Source organism: Anoplophora glabripennis, unplaced genomic scaffold (assembly GCF_000390285.2).
Source record: "Anoplophora glabripennis isolate ALB-LARVAE unplaced genomic scaffold, Agla_2.0 scaffold162, whole genome shotgun sequence".
Classification (NCBI taxonomy): domain Eukaryota; kingdom Metazoa; phylum Arthropoda; class Insecta; order Coleoptera; family Cerambycidae; genus Anoplophora; species Anoplophora glabripennis.
Window position 1 is genome coordinate 815031 of NW_019416272.1, and position 16471 is coordinate 831501.

Sequence of the window (16471 nt, forward strand, 5' to 3'; positions counted from 1 at the left end):
GAGTATTGAGTATCAGAATGCCAATTTCTGAGAAAATCGTCTCCTACATTTTGCTCGAAGAACAAGCCGATTTAGAGCTCTGATCTTTTTATAAATATTAAAATGAGCTTGTTTAAAATAACTCTAAGACTATTCCTTCCAGAAAATAGTGTAAGAGAATTTTTTGTTAGAAATGCACTTCTAAATATAACGTAATGATTCAAAGTTCAAAAATCATTGGCGTAGAAATTTTGATATTTTTTAGGAGCTAGTTCCTTACAAAATTAACAATTTCTACCTCAACAATTTCTTGAAATTTTGACACATTCTCTTTCTAACAAATTTCTTATAAATTATTTTTATGTAAGGAATAATTATTTTAGATCTACTGAACTGTGTAGTTAGCTAGCCTTAATATAAAAAAATCAGAACTATAAATTAGTTCGTTCTTCGAGCTAAATATAAGAGAAATTTTTCCTTAGTAATTCAATTAATTGACCATTGATTAGATAAATCGGTTGCTCAAGTTTCATCACCCTATAACAAACATCTTTAAATATTTCGGAACGTCTGATATACAGTATGTCCACAGAAAATATGTTGAACAGGAAAAACTTTCTTATTTTTCTTTTTATCGAAAAAAGTTACCCCTGAAAAAAAATGTTGCTGCTTCTTAAAGTAAGACTGGGATAGAAAAATTAAAAAAGTTTAAAAGGGAAAAAGAGAAAAAAAATAACCGAACTTAACCCTGGAACAATTAAAAGTTTTTTCAATTTTTTGAACACCCCGTACAAGAAATGTTAATTTTTTCCATTCCAATCTTACTTTATGAACCAGCAAAATATTTTATCAAGAGGTACTTTTTCCGATAAAATTAAAAATAAGAAAATTTTACCTATTCAACACCCTTTCTGTGGACATACTGTATATTTTTTATGATTTCAACACCCTATATCTTGTAAACGAAACGAACTACCACCCACGTTCACATGATACTTTTTGGTAAAAATATCATATCTGTTAAATGGGTATAATTAATTATTATTATTATTAAACATTCTGCATATTCCTTCTTGAAAATTATATTTGAACAAGGACATACTAACAATTTAAAACAGAAACCTACATATTAAAGGTAGATGTGACGATGCTTCTCTAATTCGAATTTATGAAGATACTCCTTTTAATTCAGAAAATATTAGGTAAAAAATAATATAAAACAGATCTTAAATTAATTGATTGGTAATTGTAAAAAAGTGGTGTCAAAAAAATATTTTGTTGGCTGCTTTTACTTGAGTTAAATTAGAACTGAATCAATATCTTCTTAGCAACCCAGTTGTTTGTATTTAAAAGGTATGTTTTCGAACTAGTCAGTATGCTCAATGGATAAGCTCGTAAGACCTGTTTTCACCTTAGAATTGAATTATAAAATTGTGCCAGGCCTAGTTACATTGGGTAAATATGATGGCACACATCCCTGTGTTACTGCAGCTACTACTACAGATAAGGTCAGTTTAAATCACTGAAAACAATAAAGTAAACTGAATTTACTTATTAAAAATATAAAAATAAACATTCAAGATGTCTATTTTTATTTTAAATGTTAGATCATTATCTGCTACAGAGACTTAATAAGTGACTACAGTAGGATCATATTCGATGCAAAGTAATAAATCATTGCTTGTCCAGGGATCCAGTGCAGTACGGTTATAAGGGGTGTAAAAATTTATTTATGCATTATGAAGGGATAAAGGGATCAGTTCACGTCTGGCACCCTGTTCCTATAAAAAATCCTTTATTTTCATAAACTATTTATTTTAAATGTAATTTATTATAAATCCAATTTGTTTTTTAAATTCCACATATCATCCACATTTTACCTCTGTACGCACCACTATTTACTTGTTTTTTGGAGGCAGTCTCTGATTTACGACCAAGCTCGCCAGGTTAGTATTTGACATATAACCAACCATTTCGCAAACTCGATGCACCTGGATGACTACAGCTACTACCAGAACACAATGCGTATGCAGTGGTATTTCAGATTTTACATTCAATTTTATTTTGCCTCCTAAATATGATGACACGATTTTCCTCGATAAAAGACCGACAATTTTTTGCTCTACTTTGCATCGAATACGATCCTACTTTAGAAGCCACGTGATCAGAAATTTTGTTTGGAACAATAATTTTATTTCCTTTCTATTCAATCAATCAGCGATTATATTATCTCCAACGTAAAGAAAACAGTTTGTCATTGGTCATTGTAAACGATAATATTAGTGACGCCAACATCTATGGAATTTTTGTTGCCAGTACCAATCGTGCAATGTTGGGTCGCCTAAGCTCGGCGGTCACGTGACTTCTAAACATTTATCAAGGCTGTGTACAATGTGTACCTGAAAAAAAAAATGTTCAAAAACCGTCATATTACTTTGTGAAAATAATTAGAAATAGAATTGTACGATGAGAACCTTAAGTATATTCCAAACCAAATTTGTTTAACGATTCTTACTTTTAGGTTCTTATACATAGCCCCCATAGGAGGAACACTTCTAGCTCTGGAAGGTTACAACAATCGGAAAGTAACAGAGAACTTGCAACGTTAAATATCAATCATACCATAACATCATTAACCACCGGACAGTTGCTACCAAATGATGAGAAAGATATTTTAGTTATAGGTAGACAATCTTATCCGAAAGTGTAACTTGTGGTCCTACAAGAAAGTCTTAACTATAATTATTATTGTTATTTGCTTTATTTACTTTTTGTGTCCCTATTACTTTCAGGTACAAGCACTCACATACTTGTGTATCACGTCCATGATAACAAAGACGTCTTTTATAAAGATTGTGAAGATGGAATCAAATCTGTCACTATTGGATCGTTTGGAGATAGTAAGTCACCTATTGTCCTGGTAGGAGGAAACTCTTCAGTTCGTGGTTACGACCNAAGTATATTCCAAACCAAATTTGTTTAACAATTCTTACTTTTAGGTTCTTATACATAGCCCTCATAGGAGGAACACTTCGAGCTCTGGCAGGTTACAACAATCGGAAAGTAACAGGGAACTTGCAACGTTACATATCAATCATACCATAACATCATTAACCACCGGACAGTTGCTACCAAATGATGAGAAAGATATTTTAGTTATAGGTAGACAATCTTATCCCTATATTCGCCGAAAGTGTAACTTATGGTCCTATAAGAAAACTTAACTATAATTATTTTTATTTACTTTATTTACTTTTTGTGTCACTATTACTTTCAGGTACAAGCACTCACATACTTGTGTATCACGTCCATGATAACAAAGACGTCTTTTATAAAGATTGTGAAGATGGAATCAAATCTGTCACTATTGGATCGTTTGGAGATAGTAAGTCACCTATTGTCCTGGTAGGAGGAAACTCTTCAGTTCGTGGTTACGACCATACAGGAAACGAAGTATTCTGGACTGCAATCGGAGACATTGTCACATCTATGATATTAATAGACTATAACAAAGATGGGTTAAACGAGGTACCCATTGATTATTTTTATAATAATCAAAGTACAACCAGTGTATTTTTAGTTAGTTGTAAGTTCAGAAGACTTCTACATTCGAGTGTTCAAGGGAGACCAAGTCATAGCTGAACATGTTGAAACAGAAGTGGTGACAAATTTGATGGTTTTACCAGAAAATCGATTTGCTTATTCGGTTTCAAACGGGACCCTTGGTGTGTACGAACAAGATGTAAGGTTGTGGAGAGTTAAGGTAAAGCAAAATGATCACAATCAAGTGTTTGTTGCTAGAAGAATTATTATTGTTACATTTTAGTCAAAAAATTTCGCTATAGACATGCGTGCATACGATTTATTGGGTCAGTCTTCGATGCAGTTGATAACAGGATGGTCGAATGGCAAAATTGATTGCAGGGCTATTAAAACAGGAGAAGTACTGTTCAAAGATTCCATGAGTTCCGGTATTTCGGGTATTGTTGAGGGAGATTACAGGTCCATAGGGAAGGCAGACATTATCTGCGTCGCCAGCGAAGGAGAAGGTAATTTCATATCATATTCATTATTGAAAACTCATTAATAATAAATTAAATAATCGTACATTATGTAAAACTGTATCTAGGTATATCACTTTTCGTGCTAAGTGTGTAATTTTACTATTCTACTATTTGTTATTGTCATAATAATATTTTAGTTCGTGGTTACACAACTACAAAAACCTTGTCTAGTAGTGTAGATGGTTCTGGAAATGAACAAGATATAGTAAGAGAGCTTCTAGCTCAAAAACAGTCACTAATTATGGAACTGAAACACTACGAAAACAATATGAAATACAACGAAAATGCTGTCAATGAAACTGAAAGTTATGAAAATAGTGGCGTAATACCAGCTTGCACACGATTGCAAATTGCTATTAATACTAATGATGCTGCTACCAAGGTATGTAGAATTAGTTAATTATTACATTTGTACAACGTTTCTCCTATGCGATTTACAAATGTCTGTTTTATTCTCATGAAAGAGAGTGTTCAGATTACGTTAATATAAAAAATCTTATTTTAGCCTCATATTGAGGTCTACATATCGACCAACAACTCCACCATAATAAAGTCAGTGATAATTTTTGCTGAAGGCATTTTTAAAGGTGAGACACACGTGGTTCATCCACCTCTGTCCAAATTGAGCTCAGAGCTGTCGATACCGCTGACATTGCCTAAGGATAATCCTGTGGACATACACATTAAGGTTAATTATTCATTAATATTGTAGATACCGTTTCCTAACATAGAATTGTATTAGAGAAGGAGCTTAAATAACATTCAAGAATTGTTTCTGTTCTATGTTTTGACAACATCACCCTGTTTTGCCAAACACTTAATCCGTTTGTCTACTTTCTTGGATTCCCTTTAGAAAGAAGCTCATTGAATGAAACGCTAGTGGATTATATTTCAGAAATTGTTTTTTTTTTTACTTTCAAGGAGCGCAGACTTTCGCTTCGCTGATCTCGGTAGAACGGATTACTTCTATTTAACGCAGAAAGTTCCAATCTACACAAAGACCAAGATCACTTCGATCGAACCATTCCTACACCCAGCGTAGCTTTGAAAGTTTATACGCCCCTTTACACATATATATTTTCCTAACACTACTGATTGTTTAAACATTCTCAATGTTAAAATCTGAAACATACAATTAGTTCAATCTTTTCTGTAAACAGTTTATGTTATTTAAGCTCTAAATAGTTCTAAATTAATATAAGTTTACTTTCTTAAAGGCTTTAGTTGGATATCCGAATAGTATCCAGTTCCACGTCTTCGAGATAACCAGACAACTCCCGCGTTTTTCCATGTATGCCCTTAAAGAAATCAGCGAACAAGTTAAACCAGAGGGTTCTGTACACTTCAAAGTGAATGACCGTCTGCAGAGGATATGCATGTGGATCAATCAAAACTTTCTGTTCCCCTCTGACGTTGAATTTGACTCAGGTCCCAATCTGACTCTGAACTTGAAATGCCTACGAGACGATTCTCCCTTGGTGATGATGTTTGAAATATCTGGTAAAGTAACCATTTACACTAACAACATGTTTTTGGCTGCTGATCTTGTGCAGTCGTTGGCGGTTTATTTGAATATTGATAATTTGGAGTCGAGAGCTTCATTTCCAAATGAGGAACAAAATCTGAAGGCATTGATGGAGAAGCTGACTGACATACAGGATGCTCGGCTGAGATTAAGCACAGATGTGGCTGATAGGTTGGGACAAATTAGGAATCTTATTATAAGAGCAGAAGACAGTAGACTGAATGATATGTAAGTAAAACCCATATTATTAAAAATTTTATTTGCATCTGCAGTGAAAATAATGATAAATAAAGGATGAAACCTTGCATAGAAATATAAAAAAAGAAAGATGGCAGTAGTTCTTTAATAAAAATTGTACTCTTTATTCATAATATGGGATGTAACTTTAGTAGGGATCAGTTTTTTAGCCTTCTGCAGAATAGAATTAATTTTATAAAACCAAATAAATACTAAATAAAACTACTAATCTGATATACAGGGTGTTAGAAGTTTGACTACCTTAATTTTAACAGACGACAGAATACATTAAAATAAACAAGAAAACCTTATGTGACATGAGTTCCAAACTCAACCATTACCGAGAAAAAAATTATCAAAATCTTCAACTTGATGTACAAAAGTTCGATTAATTAAGGAATATTGACAGAACTGCGTGCATAGAATACCATAAAATACAATGTTTATCACTTTTCTGAACTTCTTTATCCTTAATTCTAAAAAATAAAAGTTGTAATAAATTTAAAATTCGATAAAATTCATATCGAGCAATGTGACAACGACGCGACGATTAACACGAGGTACTAACCTGTCCACAATTACACAATTCAGTTGGTATCTGGAATTCGGCCGTATCGGACTGTTTTCTGCGTACCGCTATTTTCTGTTTTTGAGGTGTTTTCCAGCGAGTGCGCAAATATTGGATTCGAAGATGTCATGCGTGCATAGAAAATAGTGGTGGACATTTTGAGCATATGATGTAGTTTGTTTTATACTTGTGCGTTTAAAAATTACTGAATTTTGCTTTTTGGTAAGTACCTAAATTGTTTTTAATACGTATGATTATCTGGACGACGTGAATCATTGAGTACTTTAATTACATATTTTTCAAATTCATAATTTGATTAAAAGTTAAGTTCCTGTTTTAAGAGATTCATAATTACTAAAATTCGAGCTAAAATTTAAGCACAACACTAGGTATCTTCGTACTACAAAATCGATACATTTTATTTTATTTATTTAAAAACTGGAAAACAATTGTTTTGAAATTTACTAAATGTTTCGCAATAATATGTAGTTGTTTACATTTTTTCCGTAGGACAAGTTTACCGCGTACACACGTGGTATGCATTAGCTGTGTAATAGTAAATTAAGCGCTGGCTGTTGTCACGTTGTCATGAAACTCCCCAATATTAATACTCGCTGTATTTTGAAAACTGTTAATCTTACGCCCCTGTAATATACAACTTTTTTGTTCATTTATGATTACTCAATCTCATGCTGAAGTAATGACAGTCAAACTTCTTACATCCCGTATTTATAATATTTTTTAAATTATTTCAAGTTTTTAATATAATGTAGTTGTTACGATTTTTTAAAAGCACAGTGTTTACTTTGTGAATCTAAATGTCAATACAATAAGTTATTCTGCGTGTTTGGCCAGCAGCGGGGTATGAGGTATGAAAATTATGAAAGAAAGTTAAAAACAAATTACTTTTGATGACGGAATTTGAGAAAACAAACTTATGATGAACAAAGATATGTGTCAAATGTCAGAGGTAATGTGTAATAATAATAATCTATATAAATATACATTGTATCTTATTTTCATTGTGACTAAAATAGTTTAGTTTTTGATGTTGGGCTTGAAGCAAAAAGGCGATCACTTTTGTTTGGATGAAATAATACATGTAACTAGAGCTGTCATAATTTGCCGCGCACCAAAGGCGTGCGGATCAGCCACCTTAAAGTAAACAATGATTATAAGATTTGTTATTGTAGCATTGTGAAATACGTAAATTGTTTTACGCGTCGTTGCCATCGGTTCCACAATCTGGATGGGATCCGTTATAGATCGCATCATCAGGTATGTTCCTACCTTTGTTTCAGCAAAAGAGAACGATCGTTTCACATCTACTGATATAATATTTGCATAATTAAGTAATCTACTTCCAAGCTGGTCCAACATGGTAATTTCAACTCGGAGTTATATTTATACCAGTACGAATGAATTGTTTTATTATTTACTATAAAAAATGGTAGGTTACATGCGATCAGTATGAAGATTAAATCAAACATAAATTGAGTTCTGGTTTTCGCTAATTTTTTTTATACGTGTTTTTTTAATTGTTTATTAATATTTATTTTAAACTTGGTTTGTTAGACAAATTTACTACTGATGCTGACCTGAGTACATAATTTATTACTTGCTTTTTTTACTAATTTTATAAAAAAAACTAAAAAATCATACATCATCATAACATAGCTACTTACCGGTAAATTTGTATTTTTTTTTAGACAGCATAGCATGAATTGTTTGTTGTTTTTTAGCACTAAATCGTTCGATTACAGGGAAATCAGCGACTAAACCGACAGCTAGGCAGATCGCGTGGCTTTCATGACGGCTCCGGTGCCAATGGCTAGCGGACCGATTGTGACAGCTCTACATATAACAAACAATTTTAAATAAGAAACCGAATTATTTTTAAAAGTTTTTTATTGGTTTCAGAAAAGAGATGCCTGTGTATTACAATGAGCTGAACACTGTCAATAAGGAGCTCATAAATGGGTACAATATAAGATTGCAAAACTATAATGAAGGCGTAGAAACTATGAAAAAAATTAATGCAATCATTCAAAAGGCCTCTAGATTACGAGGTACGTATCCAAATTTGGCTGTAATTGTATTCATTGGATGAGTAAAAATTTAATAGTTCATATATGTATGTATCTGTTAATAATTTAACTGATACCGATACTGACATTTATTAATTTTAGTTGGGCAGAGGTCGTCTATTATGATCAGTCATTGTCGGAATGTTATAGAAACTAATAACACCGAGGGACTAATTAAAATCATTCGTACTGGTGAATTATAAGCGGATACTGTTAATAATAAATTTACTACTATTTTCCAGTTTTATTTTCTACAAAATTTAATGTAAGTTTTAAATAAGCAGTCGTTAATAAAAACTCAAATGGATGTACTTAATAATGCTTTTATATATAATATTCTTTTGATTACTGATGGTTACATTGAACTGAAAATTAATTGTATTTCTAACATTGTTTTTTTTTGTGAAACCAATAGATTTAGAGTTGTTTCCGATTTATTCAGCTATGTCTTAAACTTGTAAATTATAAAAAACTAACTCAAAATTGCCTTGTTTCTGGTTTGGATATATACAGGGTAAGTCAAAATTTACTCCCCAGAGGCCGTAGAATACTAAAATCTCGAAAGCGGAGCCGTTTTTGAATAAATTATTATTAATTTTAGTTCAATAAATGCGCAATTTTCGACTGGCTAATCAAGTTGGCTGGACAAAAATCTTGTTGACACGGATTTACTTGACAGTGACGTATTTGACTTTTAGTATTTGTTGTTGAGTTCAAAATGGCAGGGTTTGCTTATACCAACAGAAAATATGTCGATATGATTAAAGCTTTAGGAGCTTGTAATAACAATAACGCCCGTGCTGCCAAGCGTTTGTAAAGGGAACAATTTCCGAATCGCCATCATCCCGATCACAAAACAATCTAAAATGTAGAAATACGTACTGTGGAAACAGGATGCATAGCACCAAAACGTTCTTTGTATGCCGGTCAGCCTCGAAAATTGACATGGCAACAGGAAGTAACAACAGTACACGCTTATTATCAAGAAACAGGCATCATGTTCAATCCACTGTCCATAGATGTCTTCAAAGGTACAGCTTGTATCCGTATCATGCAGAGCCAATTCAAACGCTGCATCCCGCATTACAAGAATTTCAGCGCAATCCAGATTTTTTCTATAATGTTTTATTTACCGATGAAGCTCACTTCAACCAACAAGAAGTTTTCAATCACCAGATCCTTCATTATTGGCATTATGAGAATCGTCATGAAAAACGTCAGCGGAATCAGCAAAGACGTTGGTCTGTAAATATTTGGATAGGTATTTACGGGATAGGGATCAAAGGTCTATATTTTTTGGCGAAAATTACAGTAATTTTTGCGAGAACATTTTACCAGGTTTGTTAGAAGATATTGCTCTGCAACAACGTGCAACTATGTGGTTTCAGCATGATGGTGCGTTCGCATATGCCACGTTACAGGTACGACATATTTTGAACCGCCGTTTTCCTAATAAATGGATTAGACGGGGTGGACCAACACCATGGCATCCCCGGTCTCCTGACTTGACTCCGACAGACTTTTGGTTATGGGAATACGTAAAAGAAAAGGTTTATTTTACTGTGCCTGTTGGCGAAGATGATGTTATTGGCAGGATTCATGAAGCGGTAGCGGAAATAAATGAAGCTAATTTCTGTTCTGTTGCCAGGAGTTATTAACGAAAATGGTAATATTTTTGAAGGTTAGCCAAAGCTAGAAGAATCTTCGTTTCTAGTTGTAAAACTGCATACTTCACTTTTTGTCCGATTCAATTTAGTAATGACGCTGTTTCACAAAATCCCGATTTTCTCAAAAACTGTTATTTTTCGAAAAATTTTTAAGAGGTAAAAAATTTAAAATTAAATTTCCTTTAACACTGGTAAAACTTTTTAATAATTGGCATACTGATAAAAAAATCGATATCATTTTAAGGACGCCCTACCCCTTATTGCGCTTTCAACAAATTCATATTTTTACCAATTAAAGATAACAATAAACGTAAATCATGTAGCTAATTTGGTTGCTCTAGTTAAGGCATTGCTAAAATATTATTGTTTTTCAAAATTTAACAGTCATCTTCAGAGGCCATTATTTCTTCAACGGTACATACCAGAAAAAATTTTTACATAAATCGGCATATGTTAAGATTGCATGTTCTGTGTCAGTAGATAAAACACCCTGCAAATATATCGTTTAATTTCGATATTAATATATCTGGATGTTCAGATGAAACTATTTTTCTTATTATTAAATAAATAAATAAATAAATATCGCCTTTATTAGTCTTTATAAATTAGCAAATTTATAGAAAATAGTATTTTCAAGGTAAATGGCGGCGTTCGATTACTCGCTCTTCCACGGAACCATACATTTTAAACATAATTACAAAGAAGAAACGCTACCGTACAATTAATTAACAATCAAAAAACTGAATTAATACAAAATAATAGTAATAATAATATTAATACAAAAAATACAAAAATATATATTCTACAGTCTCTTAGAAATTAAGTACTTTTTTACACTTTTACGAAACGTAAATATACTGGGTACAAACGTAATGTCCTTTGGAAGTTTATTAAACTGTTTAATACAATTGTACGAAATTGACCTCTGAAATTAAGAGGTTCGATGCTTGGGGACAGAGAACAGGGATTTGCGGCGAATATTATGGAAATGTATACGAGAACCTTTAACTAATTTGACAAATAAGTAGGATGGTTCACGATATATAACCAACTTTTAAGTAAAACAGTATAAGTGCAGAAAGAATCTTTCATTCAAAATGAGCCAAGCCGATTCTAAAAATTTTTCAGATATATGATCAAATTTCCTTAATTTATAGCAGTAGCGTATGCAACAATTCTGAATCTTTTGTAAGCTTGAGTAGTCTCTTTGCGAGCAGGCCAATATAGTATGTCACCATAGGCAAGAGTAGACAAAATAAATCACATCTTTAATTTGACACCCGGATCAAGCAAATCTTTATGCAAGTATAACATTTTTAATTTACCATATGACCTATTAATTAAATTATTTACGTGACTAGAGAATCTTAGCTGATAATCAAAGAAAATTGCTAAAATTTTACATGTATGTTTAAGCAATACCATTTTATTATTAATTGTTATTTTAAACTAAGGAGTCCTTACCTGCAGCAAACATTAACATTTCAGTTTTATTTTCATTCAACACCAACTTATGCGCTTTCGAAACATCCGCAATTATTTTTAAATCCGAATTAAGACTATCTATGGCAGAGCTCATTGGGGTTGAATGATAAATATATTTGGGTGTCGTCAGCATAGTGGTGTATTTGAGAATAGTTTATAAAACTATTAAAGTCAGATAAATACTACCTAAAATACTACCCTCTGGAACTCGTATAACGGTTTATAACTGGAAAATGCACCATGAGGCACAATCGGTTGATATCTGTTATGTAAGTACCTAGTTCTGCATCATCATCAATGCACCGCCATCAATACCAAAATATTTAAGTTTACTACACAAAATTGCAAGATCCAGAGTGTCAAACGCCTTGCTAAAGTCTAGTAGCACTAAGACTGTGTTTTTCTTTTCATCATTAGGTCTGATAATATCATCTGATATATTTAACAAAGAACTAATTGTACTATGATTTGTACGAAAACCGGACTGAATGGCAGGAAGGATACCTGTGTGAACAAAATATCAATTTAATTGATTATAAACTACTTTTTCTAGTACCTTAGATAAAGTAAGCAATATACTAATTGGTCTAAACTCTAAAGTGACTAAGCGCAGTAGGATTATTTACCTTAGGCACAGGCAAAACATTTGCTCTTTTCCAAAGGTCTGGAAAAAATTCCATGGGTTTATGATGTAAGTGAAATAGATAGTTAAATCAGGAAATATTAGATCAATCATATTTAAGTTAATATTATCAGACTCCACTGCATTGGATTTAAAAGACCACGTAATATGACATTAACTTCGCCAGGAGAAACTTCACCAAACACGAAATCTGCGACCGCATTAGGATGCTTACCGTCGACATATTTGTTCAAGATTTCTAAATAAAAGTTACCGATGCTGTCAGCGAGATTAGATGACTGGTTTACAAAAAACTGTTCACTGCTTCAGTATATGACATTTCAGTGGATGTTCGTTTTTTTGAACATATTATGTTTAAATAACGCAACCCATGCCAAAAATTTTTTAAATCGTATTTGTAAATATGCCTAAAATATGTCTGCTTTTCTAATTTAATGGAACGATTAACAAAATTTCTCATATCTTTATAATAATCCTTCCAGTTACGATCAGTTTTAAATCCCCTATTTTAAGAAATACTTGTCACGTAATTTCATCATCAGTTTTACATTATCAGTTAACCAAGGTGCAGGGGGTTTAGTAATACGAATAGTTTTATATGGGGCCTGTATATTGAACATTTTAAGAATGTTATCATTGAAGAACTGTACCATGACGTTAACATCGTCGAAATTATATAGAATTTGCCAATTAACAGAGTTTAAGTCATAAATAAAACGATGGTAATGAAAATGATTGTAATCTCTAACCGTGATGAATTTAGAATCAAATTTAGTTTTATTAATTTTTAATTTACAAGCAACAAGGCAATGATCAGAGATGTCTTCCATATTTATGACCCCAGTGTCAGATATTATATCAGAATTGTTAGTTATGAGAGTATTGAAAAAAGAACATAAATAGATGCTTTTACCTTACCTTTGATGGAGTCTATACCTATTGAATCCAGGGGTATTAAAAATTAAGCAGTAAAATTTTTTGCCTAGAACTATGGATTTATTGATTTTGGATTTTGAGGTACATTCTGTAAGGCACTTTTTAAAATAAATCGACAATTTTACGTACATATTAATAGTTACAATTTTCAATTCTAATTTTTTTCTTCACACAGAAATTTATTCTTCTATTGAAAAAATATTTATGGTTTGCAGCATACAAACTCTTTGTATAATTTATTGAATTAATTGTGTGGCTCATAGAATGTTATGGTACATTATTCTGAATCACTCTGTATAACTGACTGCTTTCCTTGTGTAACAAGAACAATAATAACACGTGTTTACTCTGTGCTAGTAGGAAGGGTGAAAAGTAAACCAACGAACATGAAACAACACTAACCTAATAAGGACTCCAATGGTTAAAAAAATGGAATTCGGGATAGTTCACGAAGAATCCTTTAATTTAAAATGTTTATTGAATCTTACTAATTAATAAAAAGCTATCTAAACATAAAAAAATATATGATGGATATAATAATAAATTACAATTACAAATACATGAGTACTTACAATCGCGTCATTAATGTCTCTATATCCTAAGCGTTTACTTACATCAATAACAAAATAATAAATATTCCTCTTTTATCAACAGTGCGCTTTCTCTAGAACACATCGACATGGCAGTTTAAGTAAAGTTTTTACCAAAAATTTGTATAAGATATCAAAAGGTAGTTCTTCAAAATTTTGTGTTGGTACCGGGACTCGTTCTAATTTACAAAATGGCACTCTTCTTCTTAATCTACGTTTACTGGTGATGATTAGGAAAGCTTCCTATCCACATGGGGCCATATAGCTAACACGAAGGACTCGATTTCACATTCGTTGTTTCCTCTTGATATTCTGAAATAGCCATTCTCTCCCCAGTAAGGGCCCCAACTGTTAGCCACTTTCTGAAATTGATAGATCGAACACATTAAAATGCATTGAGTTGACAATTTTAATTTAGTATCTCATCAAATCTGAAGAAATACAAATAGTGCTGTAATAATTAACTGAAAACATACATAACATGTTGGAGTCATGAGATATGATATTCATGTTTCTAATTATAATTTAATTCAAATATCTAACGTTGGCAGTCCAATATTGGTAAAATTAAAACAATAAGATCAAGATTTCATTAAAATACAACATTCTGTTTCACCGGCTGGTGACTGGTGTCATTTTTTACGAGATTTTCTTCCACCAATCAGCGATCTCGAACATAGACGCAACAGTTTTCATTGTTCATTGTAAAAGAATCATTAATATTGGTGACGCTAAGGTTTAGGGATTTTCAATTGACTTGACAGAAGTGCTGTGCAATATTGGTTGCCTAAACTCGGCGATCGCGTGGCTCGTAATCATTTATGTTCAAATTCTAACAATATTACTTCGAAAAATAAACACAGAAAATTAGCCATGATAAATTAATTAAATCCTTTTTACAGGTATTGAATATTAATAATTATTAAATTATACACGGTGGTCCCAAACACACAATTTAGAAGTGACTTTAGTCATAAATATAAAGATAGAGGTTCCTATGACTGATTATTATTATAGTAGGATCGTATTCGATGCAAAGTAGAGCAAAAAATTGTCGGTCTTTTATCAAAGGAAAATCGTGTCATCATTTTTAGGAGGCGTAAGATGAACCGTTTCAAATATAAAATGAAATTGAATGTAAAATCTGAAACACCGCCACATACGCACTGTGTTCTGGTACTAGCTGTAGTCGGCCAGGTGCATCGAGTGTTCGAAGTGGTCGGTTATACGTCAAATACTAACCTGGCGAACTTGAGCGTAGAGCAGGGAACAATAAACAGTGGCGCGTACAAAGGTGAAATGTAGTACATATGTGGAATTTAAATAACGAATTGGATTTATAATAAATTACATTTAAAACAAATAGTTTATGAGAATAAAGGGATTTTTGTAGGAACAGGGTTCCAGACGTGAACTGATCTCTTCATCGCACCCCATTACGATTCTTTTTTTATAAGGAGAACGAAGTTTCAAAGCAAAAACCTCATATAACAGATATACTATAAATATTTACAGAATGAAAACAAAATATAAATCCTATGATATGATTCTATCAAATGAAAACACTAACAACAATTCTCTACCAATCTCAACAAAATAAGTTATTTTTCTATCAAACAAGAAATATTAACAAATTATAAACAAAATATAAATTCTATGATTTATATGCTGTACTGCATAAACTGCACTTTTCTCATCTTTATTTAATATTAATTTCTTCTTTCCACCCCCCCTTTTTTAGGTTTCTTAACGTCTCCTTCATTTTTCCTCTCTCTTAAAATTTTGAAAACAGATGATTCGCTTACTCCAGTATGTCTAGAACACATTTCCACCAAACCAGTCTTCAGTTTCATGGGATGATCCTTTTCTAAAGCGTTATAGACATTTAATATTATCGTTTTTTCTCTGTAACTTAATACATATTTTTTTGAACCCACAGCAGTACATCCGGCTTGCGAACATCCAGGCACCGCCTCCATTTCTCCATATAATGACAACAGAGCAATAATAATACAAAAAACTTCACTTCACTAGCACAGAAAATATAATAGCATTCACGATTCACAAACAACTGCCCGAAACACACTCACAGCACACAAATAAAACACTAAAAACATTTTTGTTACGGAGCACAAGAAATATGATTTCACTCACAAATTCTCAAATAATAGCGCGAAACACACATACAGCCCGAACGAAATATAATTGCACTTATAACAAATATAGCGAGCGAGAAACACGCAGCACCAATACAACCGAAACGAAGACAAGTCATATGAGGGAGGATGAAAGAAGTAATAAATGTATTGTTGCCCTGCCGCCCAATGTGCGAAGGAGATGCCTTTGTTTTTCATTTTGTTCTTCATAAATATATACTATTAATTCGTAATGCAAAAAAAATTATTCAATTTCCAAAACCCCCTAAAATGTGTTGCACTGATTCCCTTGACAGGCAATGATTTATTCTAGTTATAGAGCTGTCACAATTGGCCTCGCACCAGAGGCGTGCAGATCAACAACATAAAACAAGGTGAACAATAGGGTTTGCAATCCCGCATTCCGCGTTACAGCATTCCAGCAATTTCCCGCATGTCAATGAGACCTGCGGAATTCCCGCATTTGTGCGGTAATTCCCGCGCGGGAAATTTTTTAATAAAACACGTCCGTTTAGCGCCTCGTTTGGTTTGCGT

At 32.5% G+C, this 16471-nt stretch overlaps 2 protein-coding genes across 5 annotated transcripts in view; one reads left to right on the forward strand and one right to left on the reverse strand.

The window, feature by feature from the left end:
- Positions 1–1361: 1361 nt before the first annotated feature.
- Positions 1362–8735, forward strand: LOC108908668 (Bardet-Biedl syndrome 2 protein homolog). The gene is made up of 10 exons (XM_023457353.1): positions 1362–1487; positions 2501–2663; positions 3257–3507; positions 3560–3742; positions 3806–4028; positions 4181–4425; positions 4549–4731; positions 5261–5796; positions 8294–8442; positions 8563–8735. Exons 1-10 carry the CDS (start codon positions 1362–1364, stop codon positions 8661–8663), a joined length of 2160 nt encoding a protein of 719 aa, XP_023313121.1. The 3' UTR covers positions 8664–8735.
- Positions 8736–13458: 4723 nt separating this feature from the next.
- LOC108908679 (tubulointerstitial nephritis antigen-like) overlaps positions 13459–16471 on the reverse strand; it is a 54382-nt gene continuing 51369 nt past the window's right edge. For 2 of the 4 annotated variants that reach the window (XM_018712793.1, XM_018712794.1), the window contains exon 9: positions 13459–14143. In XM_018712793.1, the coding sequence (XP_018568309.1) occupies positions 14012–14143 (132 nt within the window). In that variant the 3' untranslated portion in view covers positions 13459–14011. The remainder of the gene's footprint in view (positions 14144–16471) is intronic. The other 2 variants (XM_018712797.1, XM_018712795.1) reach the window with 2 other exon arrangements.

Coding starts and splice junctions, on each gene's coding strand:
- LOC108908668 (XM_023457353.1), top strand. CDS start 1,362: ATGGATAAGCTCGTAAGACCTGTTTTCACCTTAGAATTGAATTATAAA. Junction 1,488..2,500: donor CAGCTACTACTACAGATAAG/GTCAGTTTAAAT, acceptor TCTTACTTTTAG/GTTCTTATACATAGCCCCCA. Junction 5,797..8,293: donor GACAGTAGACTGAATGATAT/GTAAGTAAAACC, acceptor TATTGGTTTCAG/AAAAGAGATGCCTGTGTATT.